Source organism: Tympanuchus pallidicinctus, unplaced genomic scaffold (assembly GCF_026119805.1).
Source record: "Tympanuchus pallidicinctus isolate F22 unplaced genomic scaffold, pur_lepc_1.0 scaffold21, whole genome shotgun sequence".
Classification (NCBI taxonomy): domain Eukaryota; kingdom Metazoa; phylum Chordata; class Aves; order Galliformes; family Phasianidae; genus Tympanuchus; species Tympanuchus pallidicinctus.
Genome location: NW_026294733.1, coordinates 9,485,013 through 9,500,859, shown reverse-complemented (window position 1 = coordinate 9,500,859; position 15,847 = coordinate 9,485,013). Strand labels below are relative to the sequence as shown.

General features: G+C 34.5%; 1 protein-coding gene across 1 annotated transcript in view; it reads right to left on the bottom strand.

The window, feature by feature from the left end:
• Positions 1 to 15,847, bottom strand: part of DOCK2 (dedicator of cytokinesis 2) — a 153,837-nt gene that overhangs the window by 30,821 nt on the left and 107,169 nt on the right. The window contains exons 31-34 of the mRNA XM_052684869.1: positions 10,606 to 10,706; positions 10,448 to 10,506; positions 8,617 to 8,765; positions 887 to 972 (exon numbers count right to left, since the gene is read on the bottom strand). Coding sequence (XP_052540829.1) covers positions 887 to 972; positions 8,617 to 8,765; positions 10,448 to 10,506; positions 10,606 to 10,706 — 395 coding nt within the window. The remainder of the gene's footprint in view (positions 1 to 886; positions 973 to 8,616; positions 8,766 to 10,447; positions 10,507 to 10,605; positions 10,707 to 15,847) is intronic.

Here is a 15,847-nt window from a genome sequence, read left to right as displayed (position 1 = left end):
ATTCCATGAAGTTAGATTATAATTAATTATTCTTATTTACATTTTATTTGCTTAAATAACACAGTATTCTTTAGAAAACTGAATACAGAATTTTTCTGTTGTGGTGTAGATAAGAATTTAATGCGCCACTGAAGAGTGATGTGAATCTGTGAAGACTGCTATGCCACTACACAAACATACAATTGCAAATTAGCAGGCTTTGAGAGCCTTTCTCACTATTACACTCTGTAATCACAAGGCTATGAACTAAGTCTCAGAACTTAGTGGCACAAGGGCACCACCACAGCCCATCAGATCAGAGCTCCCAATGAAGATAAACAGCTATCTGTTATATCTGAGAAGAAAAAAGAACATGGCTGGCCAAGAGGAAGATGCTCTATTTTATGAATTTTTTTAAATATATTTTTTTAATTGTAGCACTTCACAATATTGTCACAGCTTTGCATGATAGTCACCTTATGTGAGTTATAAAATAATCTGGAGTCCAGTCTAGACACTGAGAAAAGCAAGACAGACTGTTGAAAATGCTTTTATTGTTATTAGTGTAACACATAAAACCAAGAAAGGTTACAATGAAAAATGGGGAAAAGAAAAAGGTTGGATTATCTTTGCTTTGAAGTTGGGTAGTGAAAAGCAAGTTAAGTATAATTTCTTTGTAATGTAGATGCAATACAAAGTACAGAAAAGCAGCCATGCAAATACTTTCAGTGGGCATAACTGCAATTCAAACCAGATTTAATGAAACAGCATGCTATTTCCAATCCCTTGATGAAAAAAAAAGCTGCTTCAATTTGACTGTATTTTAAAATAAATTCAGCAATTTGAGAAGCAGGAACAATGAGATAAAAACACATCCTGAAGGCATTTATTCTCATGCACTACTTACATTGACTCAAACAACTGCATGTAGAGTTCATCTCCACGTCCTCCTTCCACTTCATGGTCCAACTTCAAAATGATTTCATTCTCAAACTAAGAAAGGAAAAAAAAATAAAAATTCTAAACACTGAGAAGATATCTGGAGGTCAAACACATTTCAAACTGGCATCAGAAAGACATATTTGCATCGCTATATCACAAACACCTGAAAGTTAAATGTTTGAATATATTCCAGTTGAATAATGTAAAGAAGACTTCCTCCAGATTCTTTAATGAACAAACTGATAAAATAATCTGAAGAAATAGGCCTATCTGTACTGAATTTTCATAGAACACCTCAGATGTGAAACGTGGAATATCAGAACAAAATCAAATTACCTTCGCACAGACAAAATATAAATGAAGATGCAGTGCCTTATCTAACTGCTGTTTGTCTAGCTATATCCTAATTAGGAAGCAGTGACATATAAACTATCAAAGATAGCAAACTAGGGATTTCTGTAGCTAAGCCCAATTCCTTCCCCTCTAGTGAACCTTTTCTTCAGTTTCAATTTACAGCTATGACACTTTCATTGGGAGCTGCCAACAACCTTATTTCTTTTCCTGTAAAGTCAAAAGTACCTTTTTCAGCTCTCTGACTTGAAAAATCTACACGTGTAAAAACAGAAAAAAAAACCTGTTAATATTTCTCTGCTGGTTCCACCTTGTTATCTGTCACTCATCAGCCTGCCCTCAAAACTCCAAGTGTTCTAAGTTTCCTTCTACCTCAAACAGCTTTCAAAGAAGCACTCCATCCAAGTCTGCACAGCTGATGTCTAACATAAAGCTAACTACTAGGCTCAGGCATTCCTAAAATAAATTCATTGAAACTGGACATCTGAAGCTGTTACCTATATGATTTACTCTTCATTCCTCTAAAATCTCACATATATTCATCAGGTAGCTTTACATAATTAAGCAAAGGATCATTATCTCTCACGACATTAAAAAAAAAAGATGAAAAACATGCTTTCACAGGTTTTCACATAGGAAAAGAAAATTATATCTGGAAAACTAGCGATAACTTGTAAACGCATGGTTACAAATCTGTACTCAAATTGGCAGTGCTGTGGCTTGCCAACTCTGAAGTACCATTAACTCCAACAAAATCTCTGGAGAATTTCTTAGTCAGCAGTATACCACTATCTCTTAAAGAAAGGGATGTGTCAGATTTTACTTTAATCCAGCACTTTGCTGGGTCATACTTTAATTACACAAAGCCTCTTTAAAATGGCATTGTATTGTTTCAATATGAATATATAATTGTGAATTGTCATTTCAAAGTTGTTGCAATAGGTTATACACAGGAAACTGCCTTATGATTTTGAAAGGGTTAATCCAGCCTAACTCATATTTATATGAGAATCTGGAATTATTTTTTTCAGGCCTTCGCCACATATTGCATAATATTGCATTCAGTGCATATGATACACACATATGACTTAACTGGTCCTCTTCAAGCATATTGAAATATTAAGATTTACATGTTCAAAAAATATCCTCAGAAGTTTTTATTTATGTATCACACTTGCAACAGAGATGCAAAAGACAAGATTTTCCTCCATGTATATGATTGTGAAAATGAAAAATACCAGTGGATTTATTATTTTTTTAATGTAACATGTATGGAAACATGCTGGGAGAGCATTTCAAGAGAAAGGTACCACTGTTAATACAGTTCTGTGTAGACTCTGTTGTCCTGTACAAAATTGCTGAGTGCAGTGGGTCACTGACGTCCTTCAGACACGATCTAAAACAATTCACAATAAGATGAAGTGCTCCAAAATGCTGATGAGGTTAAAATAACTTTACTGATATATGAATCTGGGAAAACAGAAGACTAATTATAATTAATGTAATATATAATACTACATGGCAGAAGGTAATTCAGAAAGCTTAGCAAAAATATTATATTAAACTGCTACAAGGTTTTCAGTTATTTATTTAAAAAAAAAAAAAAATCACTAAAAGGCAGCCAGTATATTTTATATTATTTTTCCCAGGCCTCAATATTGTAAAGAAACAGGTATCTTTTTGCACCTGTAGGCTGAAAAATTTGTACAAATATGAGTGTGTGGCCAAGGGAAATCCCCTTCAAGGGAGAATCCTCCCTTTATTAAGCAGTTTCTAACTAGATTTAACTACAAAGGGAATACTTTTTATATTCTCTGATTACCAAAGTTGGTTTGACCTGGTTTTTTGTATTCCTCCTTACTAAGACTCTTCTATGGCTCTCCTTTGATTCTTCATCCTTTGACATTGTTTTGGCTTATAATAAAACCTTAGAACTTATAAAAGCATTCCAAGATTCATCGCCATGATTAACAGTCTGAGCTTTTAGCTGAAAGCCCCCACACACCCTATCACTAAGCTTCTATTCCTTTTGTGTATGCCCTCTGAAAGGTGTGAGACATAAATATCAGCTCTTCTATGATCATTCTTTGTTCTCACCCAACTAACTGCATTATGTTCAGGTACCATGGGAAAAAAAAAACTAATATAAATTTATAAAGAATCTGTAAGAGAATTACAAGCTTGTAATGCTTGTAAAAAACGTTTGTAATATAGGTGTAAATGGGTTTACAGAGTCACTTCTTTCAGTGCCCTCAGACCAGAGTTTTCCTAAAATTTTTGAAAATCATATGAATAAATTATCAGGTCTGGCAAAAATTCATTTTGAATATTAGACAAGCCTCCTTTTTTTCTCCTGAGATTCAGCTGAACAGGACCCGTTAATGGCAAATATCAATGTCATTCCAGAATATAAGCCAATCAAGTGATTCTGTCTGTAAAAATGAAGACATACAATTATATTAAAACAACTTCTTAGAAAAGAACAGACTTATTAGACTACATAAGACATACAAATCTGTATCTGAACATCCTTAGAACTGCCCTTGAGGACATCAGAAAATCAAGTTCCTATTCAAATTTAAATTTTAAGCTAATGTGAAAATGTTACATGTTCACTACCTACTTACTGTGGAATTTAACAAGTTTCACTTCCCCACAGCAACAAGTACAATCCCATTTCTACTGAGACAGTAGAAACAGCAGGATTACTCAAGCAGTATTCATCAAAACGGCAGCAGGAAGCCACACAACCAGCCACAGCTGGTTTGATTCTGCAGACTCTGGGGACATAAGATTTAAGCGGGCTGTTGCTTCTCTCTAGGAGCTTTGAAACAATGTATTGAGTGACCGATCTTCTACATTCATCATGCAAAAAAGGAAGTACAGAAAATCAGGCAGTGCAAATGTATGCCTCTTTTCTTTGAGAAGGTGGTAGGGGAAGGACGAATTTAAATGCTTCATAACAGACAAAACCACAGTTAAAAACAGTTAAAAACATGTGAAATCAAAATTATTGTATCTAATGCAGCATCTGACAGATACGCTTTAAATAGAACTATTTAAACACTTTAGAAGGAGTTGATGTGATTCTCAAGAACTTGGATATATACTGTGTACAAACTGCACGATGCCATAAACAGGCAACACCAGATACAGCCTATTTTGAGATGACTGAGGAGAAATGCAGTGTTCACGAGAACATGAATCTCACTGTTCAAGTTGCACTTCTATATGACGCAGTTAAAACAATCTGGATGAAGGCAGCAAAGAAAAGGTAAAACTGAGAAAATATGTTGCTATGTATAGCCAGTGAGATCTTTACATAAAAAAGGTCATTGGTGGATATGAATTCACAAACATGCATAGTATTTGTATGAGAAACACTAATAGCAGCCCAGAAGTAGCTCCAGGAGAAATGAGCAGCTCATAGCCATCCAGTGGCACAGCACAAGTTGGAGTAAATATTTAATCTCCACAGCATACTGAAAAGGCTACACTGCTTCCCAAAATAATTAATGACTTCAGATCTCAGAGGCTCCATTTAAGAGTTACTTGCCCTAAGGTTCTCACAGAAAATGGAAAGAGTCTTGGTTTTTAGGAGTACCAACACACTGTGATCCAGAAACAATCATTTGACCTCTGTGTTACTAATAGGTTTTGCTATTCTCAGCTCTTTAAATATCATTCACCTCTTAAATCTTTCCTTAGTACTTATTCAGCAGGCAGGGAATTGATGACTTCTTCAGAAGGTAATCTCACAGATTCTGGGACCTGAACAAAAACCCCTTCCTATGCATTTTTTTCCTGCAGTTTGTCAACTGCAGCTGATTGCATGAAACAGCAGAAATTAAAAAGCTGGCAGAAATACAGAAGAAAGTTGTAATGTGTCTTTGACAAAATTCAGCCCTAGTAGCCGTATTTCTCATCTAAGTTAAACAACGTGCCTAATTGTATTAGTATTAATTTTGCTTTAAAATCACTCACTTATCTATCTAGTAGACTACATAAATCCTCGTAACTTGAAACAAGTGTCAATACCAAGCACATGCTCATTTTTTTCTGCATGGATTTGTCTGAAGCACTGAGCCATCTAACGCTGGTTCCTGCCAGTGGAAGTATTTCACATGCCTCTGAAATCCTTGAGCATAATACATTTTCAAAATTTCAAGGAAGAAATATGGATACGAACATCAATTACAAAGCATATGTGCCAGAGGAGCTTGCTAAGAACACTTCCATTCACTCATTTAGTAACCTTTTACAGCTGTTAGAAAGCTGCATGACTCTAACAAGTCCATGCAGAATAAACATTTATCCTCTAGTCCATGTAGAATAAACATTTATCCTCTAACTGATCAAAAACTATGAAAGCACACAAACACAACCAATCTGCACTATTTGCTCTTTTCAACAAAGGTCAGGAGGGAAAGTAATTATAGAATACCTCCTCAGATGGCTTCAGCAATTGGTAAAAATAAAGAAGTATTTTCACTTTAAAATCAAACATGAATAGATTTGTTTGAAAAGAAATTTAAACACAGATGAATCAATCTTTCCTAATCCAAGCTAAAATCCTTAACAGAACATGAATCCATCTTTATTTAAGTAGTAATTTATTTACTCTTAAAAGAGCTAGTCTTTAACTATTTTTTCTTAAGTTAGCCTTTTCTAACATTTTGCCTCAAATTTTCAGTCAGAGCAAACAAAAGTATTTTGCTTGATGCTTGATAAGATGTACAACCTAATATTTGAGGGGAAAATGGGTATTAATACTTGGAGGATGAGATTCTTTTAACTTTATGTGCCCAACAGACACACAACTAGCTTCCCTTTGTAGATGAAGGAGGAGGGGATATATCTGAAGGCCCAAATCTATCCATGGACACCTCTTGTAAGTTGGATAAATAGCCTTTCCCAGAGATCAGATTCCCTATCTAATGCTAGACAAAGCACTGATGCCTAAAATGACAAGCTTATGTAGCACTTCTCCAGAATGAATGGAAGTTATATGTGCTAAGTAAAAAGAAGAATCAAAAAGAAAATTCCTCAGTATGCCCATACATCTACATATTTATTGCTGTCTATTAAATATATGTGTAGTAGAATGTTATTTTTGAGATAACCAGAGGCGGAATTTTGTTTTCTCTGGGGCTAGCTGATTTCCTAGCAATAGCAAAAATAAAATAAAACTCCTGATTAATAAATTTGAATAACTTCATTTTTTTTCCTCATTTGGTGTATACATTTTGAGAAGAGTGAGATGAATAAAAGCACATATACTGTATATGTAATGCAGAACAGTCTCTTGAGACAGCCTACCACATATGCACACAGAGAAAAGAAGTGCTGTCACACATCTCAGCACAGTACCACATCAAGCTAATGAAATCAATAACTTGGGGAAAGCTTATTAAATGATTTAGCAGGCACCACTAAAGCTCTAGTTCCACTGCCAGTGCAGACTACTAATAAAGCTGTCTCTGTGCTTTTTTCCCTTTCTCTCATCAGAAGTGATCACAGTTCATCACAATAATGTTTTCAACTGAACATCAGCATCACTCCAGACTCCTAAGTAAGACAATGTTGAACTGAAACAATAATTTTGAAAAATTTATGCTAAAGCTTTAGAAAAATATTCCTCATAAAACTAAATGCCAATTTGAATATCAGAAATGTCAGCTGCAGAAGGTGGAGTTTACATTTACATCAATATTCCATTCACATTAATTCTTTGCCTTTTCTAAATAACATGGTAACAATTTTAAGTAATATGACTGAATATGTATTTCTTTAAATAAAGTTTACCAGAATTGCTAGGCACAGAGAAGTAATTTTAGAAATTTATCTTAATTACCTCATCCAGAGGAGTGAATTAATATCTGAGTTCTTGACTGGAATCAGTCCAAAACAGAATATTATAATCTAATGACACTCAACTGTTAAATTATGAAAATGTTTAAGTGCCATCTGACAAAAATTAACTGTTATTCTTACACAGTAATAAAATGAATACCCCTGATCCTCAGCACTGAAAATTTATAACCTGAAACTAATCTATATTAGCATAACGAGTGATTTAAGGGTCAGCAAAGTATCTAGCATCATTGAGGCACTTAAGATGCTATTCTTGTTTAATCAGTCAGTTTGGCTGATGAGTTTCCAGGATTTTTGGTTTGTACAGATCTCTGCATCCCTCCCAAGAGATGCAGTATAAGCCAAGAACAGAAAAATATTTTTAAGAAGGCAAATGTAGAACTACTAGAATAAGGAACAGATGCAGAGAAGCAAGTGGTTTTTAATCTTGGCCTTGAACCAAAAGCTTTACATTCTGGAATGCAGATCAAAATCAAAATTCCATCTGCTAGTTTGTTCCACACTTAGTTGACACAGAAATGCCCCATATGATTTAAAGTATTAAACATAGCTGAGTTTGAGTGACACATTTGTATTTACTTTTCTATGAATGTCTAAATTATGACTTTTTTTTTGTCACTTACTGTTACACAGATGGTTTGAAATTAACTACTTGTGCCTGAAGCTCCAAGTTAAAATCTACTGTGAAAGGCAGTGTGCAAACAGAGAATAAGAAAATTGTGCCCAAAAGAGCCCGCAGAGAAAAGTGAGGTGGGAGAGAAACAGACAGATGTCAACTGTTTGACTACACACCACAAGCATGGCAGGAGATCGAGTTTAAATCACACTCCCAAGTGTCCTATCCTATTTCTTTTCTGTCAAGGGTATGAAATACTTCTGATTTAAAAATCCACTTTGTTTGCAAAATTCCTATAGAAAACCTTTTTGAATGCCAGGTCTTCTTCAAGATTATTTTTCACAGAGGAAATATTTAGAAAAGTTTCCTGAAAAATCTAATAATGTGCAATTAACTTCAAGCTATTAACTGAAACTCCTGTTGGATAGTATGTATTAAAAGTTAAAACTTCTAATGTATAAAGATCTGTATCACATAAGGGTTTCGTGAAAGATTAGTATTAGAAGAGACCCCAAGAAGTCACCTAATTCTACTCCTACTTAACAGGGTTGACTTCAGTGTCATGTCTTTTGTTCAGGACTTTGTTCAGTAAGATTCTAAAAATATTCCTAAAAATTGCCTATGCTCTCTGGGCCCCTGTTCCAGTGCCTTATAGCTGTCATTGTGAAGGATGTTTTTTCTCAAATCCAACTAAAACACTTTGGAATGCCTACACTCTCCTGTGCAGGAACCCTTTTTTTGTTCTTATTCTTTTTGATTTTACTTTCTGTGAGCACAGAAATCCATACAACAAATGTTTACCAAAAATAAATCGGCTACAAGACAATGAATTTTCCAACAGTATTTTTAATTACCTTTTTGAATTCTCCTGTCCTTTGATATTCACAAAGTATCATGTCAAAAAATATTGGAATTGTAGCTTTTCGCAGTTCAACCTCTGGAATGAGAGTCATTTCCAAGATGGGTCCAACCATCCCCGGTATAAAGCAGATTTTATTCTGGCCTAGAACAGAATGACAAATCAGATACTTCAGAAGAGAAGAAAAACTGTTAGAAAAACATTTAGGGCAGGCAGTATTTTAAAGCAGCGTTTTAACTACCTATGCTGGTAACAGTCTTAGAATTTAGTCATTTATCCCTACTCTTTCTCAAAACCTAAAAGAATGTTAATAAATATGCTCTCATATCAAGAGACAGTGCCAGAAATATGAATGCATACCAGCTGAGTTAACATTTTCAGTCAATATTTCAGCTTTTCAGATTTAGACATCTCCTCTTAAAAATTCGGAGAAGAAAGCAATCAAAAACACTAATAATCCACCAAACTCTCAGTAGGACAGTGCCACATGAGATGCTTTCTAGACATATTACTTGCTTTCAACTACAAATAGCATCAAACATCATAATCAATAAATCAAACTAATCAATGCATCAACCATTGCAACCAGTAATAGGAACACAGTCTGTGCAACTCCTAAAACCACACAATATTATCTTGTAGCACAACAGTTTTGCACCTGTGAAAGAGAATTAAAGCCTGCAAAAATCTTCAACTAGGTTTGAGATATTCTTCAAATACTGCTCGTTTCTGAGCGAAAAGAAAAAGTTGTGTGGGTCACATAAGTCCAAGCCCAATGATCTGCCTCAGAATGTCAATATTGCTGGTAGCTTGTAAGGAGATTAAAATATTATCATAAACAAATATGACTAGACTTGTTTCATAAATAAAAGTAATCTGATTCTCATACGGCTCTTCCCCTCATACGGCTGCCATAATGTTGTAACTTTCAGCATAACTGAACAACTTCAATAATTTTATGCAACATTACTTTTTCTTTCAGTCGTTTTGATTAAAAATATTAGTAAACCTAGAAATATCAGTAATACCAATAAGATTCAAAAGACTCTTATAGTGTCTGAATAATTTCCAATATCTATAGGCATATGACCCTAAAGATCTGAAATTAAAAAACAACAAACCAAAACCAAAGGAATTAATGTACTACGTAAATATTTTTTCACCTCTAAAAATGTTCATTCTCCCACAAAAGGCTCTTATACAAGTAAAAAATAAGAGATATTTTCAGCTAAATGATTTAAATACAGACTGCTCCACTGATATAATTAAAATGAAAACTTTTAAAATTTCTGCCTAAAAATGTAAAGAGAAACTTCCTCAATCAACTCACATACAAAATGATTGTCACATAAAAACCTGTTCCACTCGTATGCTGTTATCTGCCTAGCAATGCTTAAGTTCAATAAACTGAGTAATTAGCAGAACATGAAGAACTGCACTGTGGCACTCTGGGATAAATATTTGGCCTTTACCTTCACATCCAGCCAATCACATTAAATCTTGCCTTGTGCTCCTGAAGATGACCCTTTGGGAGGGATGTAAACAGCTGCAATTGTTTGACATTCCAGTTTCAAAGCACCTACTGTAGGTGCTACTATGTTCAGTAACCAAAAGAGTTCGTCATGACTATTCTCTACCTTTAAGATACACAGCCTTAACATGAATCAGAAGCCACCTACTCTTGGAAAATTTACTTGCTTCTCAATTTCTGCATAATAAAGTTCAACCATCTCAAAATTTTGGAGAAATTTCTTATCAGACATTTCCCAGTGAAACATGCAATGTGCGACGCATTCAGTTGTAATTAAATTCATTTGCCTACTTACCAAGTTTGTACCACATGTCACGGATAGCAAAGCCAACTAAACGTCTCATATCTCCATACCTAGTTAAAAATAATAAAGTTCAGGTACTTTTAATCATTATGTTTTCCCACTTTTAGTTAAAAAATTAGATATAAACTAAAGTATATGTTTTTGCTTACTTGCTCTGGATCTTGTTGTACTTTGCATGGGAAAAATTTTCTAGTTGTAGCGAATCTTGGGTAATAAAAGCCACAGCCAAATGAAAATAGTTGTTCCAGAGCTATAAATTGAAAATAAGGAAATTATAATAGTTTTGAGCAAAGCTGGAGTAGTACTAACACATGCATAATACTGAATTATTTAGGAAACAAAACGATGCAAGCAATTTGAGATTTTTATATTATGCTATGTTGTACATCACTAGTATTATACAATTAGGAGAAAAGCAAGGAAGATGAATTTTAATAATCACTACACATTTGCTCTTAATAATACAGCAGTTGAATAAATATTACCAGGATGGATTTATATGAAATTCATTAGCGTACAACATTAAATCACGAACCAGAGCAGGACAAGTGGAATACATTACAAGCCAGTTAATCTTAACAACTTGGAGCTAAAGGCACCTGACGTAATTGCATTTTATTTCACATCTTCAAGAAGTATCTACTGCCTTCTAAGTTCTACTTCAACAACAACTTGTGTGAAATTCCAGCGTATTTTGTTAAGAGCTGTCTTCATTAAACAAGGACAAAATACTGCCCTGAGTAACGACTGTTATTACTGAGTCATGCTCCAGAACTGAGAGAATAAGACTTTTATTTTCAGCTCACAGCTCTGCCTTTCTGAAAGCAGACTGCTTGTCCTCCAAGTGATCAAAATGAAATACTTCTCTCATTCTAGAGATGGGAGGGAAAAAAGAAAACACAGTAGGAAACAAATTCAAGAAAGTAAATACTACCTCAGGGAGCTTCTTAACAGTGGCTATAGATACTTCTTTAAAAACATATTTACAACTAAGAATATGTGTAAATGGTATCATTGAGACAGTAAAAAGGAAATGTTAGAGGTATTCAGCAGTAGTTTAAAGGACAGAAATAAAACATTATTTAAAAAATTGTAAAAAGTGATTACAGAACTTTTGATTAATTTTGCATGTGAAACACAATCCTATTTTGGGAAGCCACACTATTACTCTTAAAATCTAAAGTTTTCTCAAAAACTTAAGAGACGTCTGTTCTTTAGACTTCGGAAAATACTCTTGTGCACAAGTAACCATACAGAATAGACACCAGCGCACAAAAATACACAGAAAACCACAGGCGATTAATAAATAAAAATCTCAAATATCCTCCATAAGGCCAAGTATCCTGTGTCAAGTTTATTCCTCACTTAGGAGCCCACCTAAAGCTCTCCCTAGCAGACCTGCTTATCCAAAAGCTCTTAGGAGGGCAGTTGCTGTCTTTAAGTATTTGTGGTCCACAGAGCCAAATTTCAGAGAGCTGCGGTACGAGGGGACATGGCCTCAAGTATTGCCAGGGTAAGTTTAGAATGGATAACAGGAAACACTTCTTTACAGAAAGGGTTGTTAAGGGCCGGAATAGGCTCCCCAAGGAGGTGGTTGAGTCACCATCCCTGGATGTGTTGAAAATCCATTTGGATGTGGTGCTCAGGGACATGACTTAGCAGAGGGCTGTTAGAGTTCGGGTAGTTTGGTGAGGTTGCGGTTGAACTGGATGATCTTTAAGGTCTTTCTCAACCTGAGCAATTCGATGATTCTGTGCACAGACTCAAGTGGAATTTCATTGGAGATGTTTGTTAATTTGTTACATTTTGTACAATTTAAAGATGGTCTGAATTCATCTAAAACAATCACAGCCATATTAAAAATTAGACTTAAATATTAGCACTTGTCAGGCAGTAGCGTTTTTCTCCCTTAGTACAAACATTTAACCTATATTTATGTCTAATATTTGATAGTACACTAATAGCACATGCTAAGTCATAGTATTTTTCCCCAGGATAAATATTATTTATGCTCTGAAAAGTCTCTACTTTCCTTTGCCAAAGATTATTAAGGATAAATTTGTTCCATTTAGAATCCATCAGTTTGCATACGTCAATTACACCTGCAAAATGGAAAACTTCTCAAATTACTCCTCATTATAGAGAGAAAAAGGAAGCCTTACTACTGTAGTTAATAGTCTATTTATTCACATAAAAATTCCAAGCTTGATGCTGCCTTTTTCTTAAATGTAACCTAAAGAATTAATCCTTGTGTATGAAAGAAATTTCCTTTCTTTTACAGAATACTTACTGATTGCTGAAAAATTATGACCCTCAAATTATGACAGTGTATCAAGATAAGAACACACAAATAACAGTTTCAAACAACAAAAACCAACACTAAAACCCTGTGGGGCAAAGTAGTGTCTCAGTAATATAAATGACACACATGTATAGATTAAAATTGAATGCAAAAAGTTATTTAAAGGACAAGTTCTAATTTCTTTTAAACACACAACAACATTCCAAGATGTGCTGTATTCAAACACCAAGCTATCCAGGAGGTGGCAAGGCTGAAGAAACACAGATAGAGAAGAGTATCAGAGCTCCTGTGCTGAGCAGGAATGCTCATGCTTTGCTGCTTCCTGTTGACATGAACTTCAGTGATGAGCTGCTGGCAGGGGACAGCAGCTTGGAGACAAAGCTAGAGCTGAGAAGTGACCCTTCTCCATAATTATGATTCATTGCAAATTCATACTGACATGCAGCATGTGACTGTAACAGCATAAACCAACTTGGTGTATTTTAGCGGTGCGAATTATGGCAACTGAACTGGCACACACTGAGAGGGCTTCAAAGCAAGAACACCCCTGCATATATGAGGGCTAAGATACTTAAATTAACTTAAAAGATCTCTCATTCATATTTTTTTTTTCTGAAAATATAGTGCTCCTTACCCCTAGAAAATGTGACAGCTGCCGTTTTGGAAAATGTGGAATTAATTTAGCAAGAGATTTCTAAGGATTTCACAAGGATGAGGTCTGGACGATCTTCTCAGGACAGTTACCAGAAGTAAACTAAACACTGCTGCCCCTTCCTGCATACATGGAATCAATAATGCATACCTTTGAAATCAATGACTCTTTTTCACTGATGTCTACCTTTTAGCCATTGCTTCCTCTATGAACACTTTTTTTTATAATACAGCTGGCGCATGAAGTCTTTGGAAGATGAGTTTCTGATAACTTATGACACACAAATTGTTTTCCAACATTTCTGAAAGTTCAACAGATAAGACTGCTGGTTTTTTGAATTTTTCTTCCTTTAGAAAATTAGACAAAAGAAAGCCCAGCCTCTTGAGACCAGCAGACATAACACATTGCAGATAGATACTGGCTTCATTACTTTGACTTTGGTACAGAAACAGTCACAGCTGTTGTGCTAAGTTAGCTAAAAATAAGCTTCTACAATTTTAAATTAATATTTGTAAGAAATGTTTACTTTCAGGATATATGATATTACAAAAATGAGATAATTTCATCCAATATCATTCCCTTTCACATACTAAATCACATTTCTTCATAACTTAAAACTAATTCACTTAGAACAAATTCCTATTTTTACTATTTTTGTGAGTCACGAGAGTTCTAGCAGATTTAAACGCATGAAAAGCAAATTGTGTGTGTTTTTAAATAGAAAGCTCCACTGGATCAAGCACAGATACTAACATTCAATGACTTGCCCTGAGGAAATAAAGTACAACAGGATTCCATATTTTGTTTAGAATTATATGCAAAAAAATTCAAAGAAAATTTAAAATTCACTATAGGGAAAAAAAAAAAAAGAAAAAAAAAAGCAGTATATTTGATTGGGAAGGGAAATATGAGCAATTTTTCATTAATCTTCCCTAAAATAAGTTAATACTCACAAGTACATGAAGAAGCACAAGAATCCAAGCCTACGTCAGGAAAATTATTCTGCACTTACTGTAGAATATCACACTAACAAACCTGCTGAGCAGTGGCCTAAGGAGAATGTGAAAGCTAAAATTCAGAATGACTCACCAACTGATAAGTATTAAGAACTGGGTAAAGCAAGCATTCTCTTCTGCTCATGTAGAGTCTCAAAAAATAGTAACTTTAGACTTACAACTCATTCATAAATTCTGTAAATTGCAAGGGCAATTAGTAAGGGCTTATTCCTACGGTACGCAGACTGGTTCATAAAAGGTACTGTGCTTCTTCTGAGGTGAAGAGGAGATTATGCAATTCTAGGTAAAAAGTGTTGAAAATCTTTTGGGGTCTCTGCCAACTATTCTTTGCAATGATGATGTATTACAAAAGTAGAACATTTTCAGGTTAATGAAAATAAGTTTAAAGAAGCTCTGATGAAACATATTACGTTCTTTTGTTGTTTTAACAACAAAGGACTACTGTTCATTTTTAATGCTGAAAGATTTTCACATCATTATTTCATTCCATTCTTTTGTCATACACTCATAGAGTGACATAATTTATGTGAAATATTTGCACACGTTTTCTAGTCCAAGTATCTAACATTCCTGCGTTAGAAAACATGCCGAACTTTTGAAATAAGCACACTCCCAAATCTAGAAAATGTTAAGTGTATTTATGTCACATTTTTGAAAACGTGTTTTCCAGACATTTTTTTCCATCCTGAGCAATGAGTCCAATATCCAAAACAATCTAGATGAATGTAAAAAAATAAATAAGTACATCAATATCTTAGCATTGGTCTATACTAATACATAGCAATATCTTGGAATCATAGAATGGTTTGGGTTGGAAGGGACCTTTAAGATCATTTAGTTCCAACATACCTGCTACAGGCACCCACCGCAGCAGGTTGCTCACAGCCCCATCCAGCCTGGCCCTGAACACCTTCAGGCTGGGGGCACTCACAACTTCTCTGGGCAACCTGTTCCAGCATCTCATCATTCTCAAGCAGAAGATGGATCAAAGAAGAAGAATATGATAATATAACCAATATTTAATTAACATGAAATTAATATAACTATAGCAGGTGTAGTTAATAGAGATGGAGAACTTTCTTAACAGTTGCTAAAATGAAGCGCTAGTGCCTTTTCTCATCTCTTTACTCTAGTATCAAACACCTTCCAAGGTTTTCTGCATTTCTAACTATATTATTTATATTTTTGCACAATACAACATGCATTTAAATCTGTATATTTATTTGTTCACTGTAATTATTATATTTATTCACTGTAATGCAGTGAAGCTTTTGATTTTGGAGTTTCTGAGTATTTAAAGATAAAAAAGAATAAACACGCAATTTCACTAGTGATGCTAAAATACATTTCATAATGCTAAGTTGATAATGGTGCTTTGTACACTAGAGAAAGACAGGGAAAAATGAAAAGATTAGCTTTTT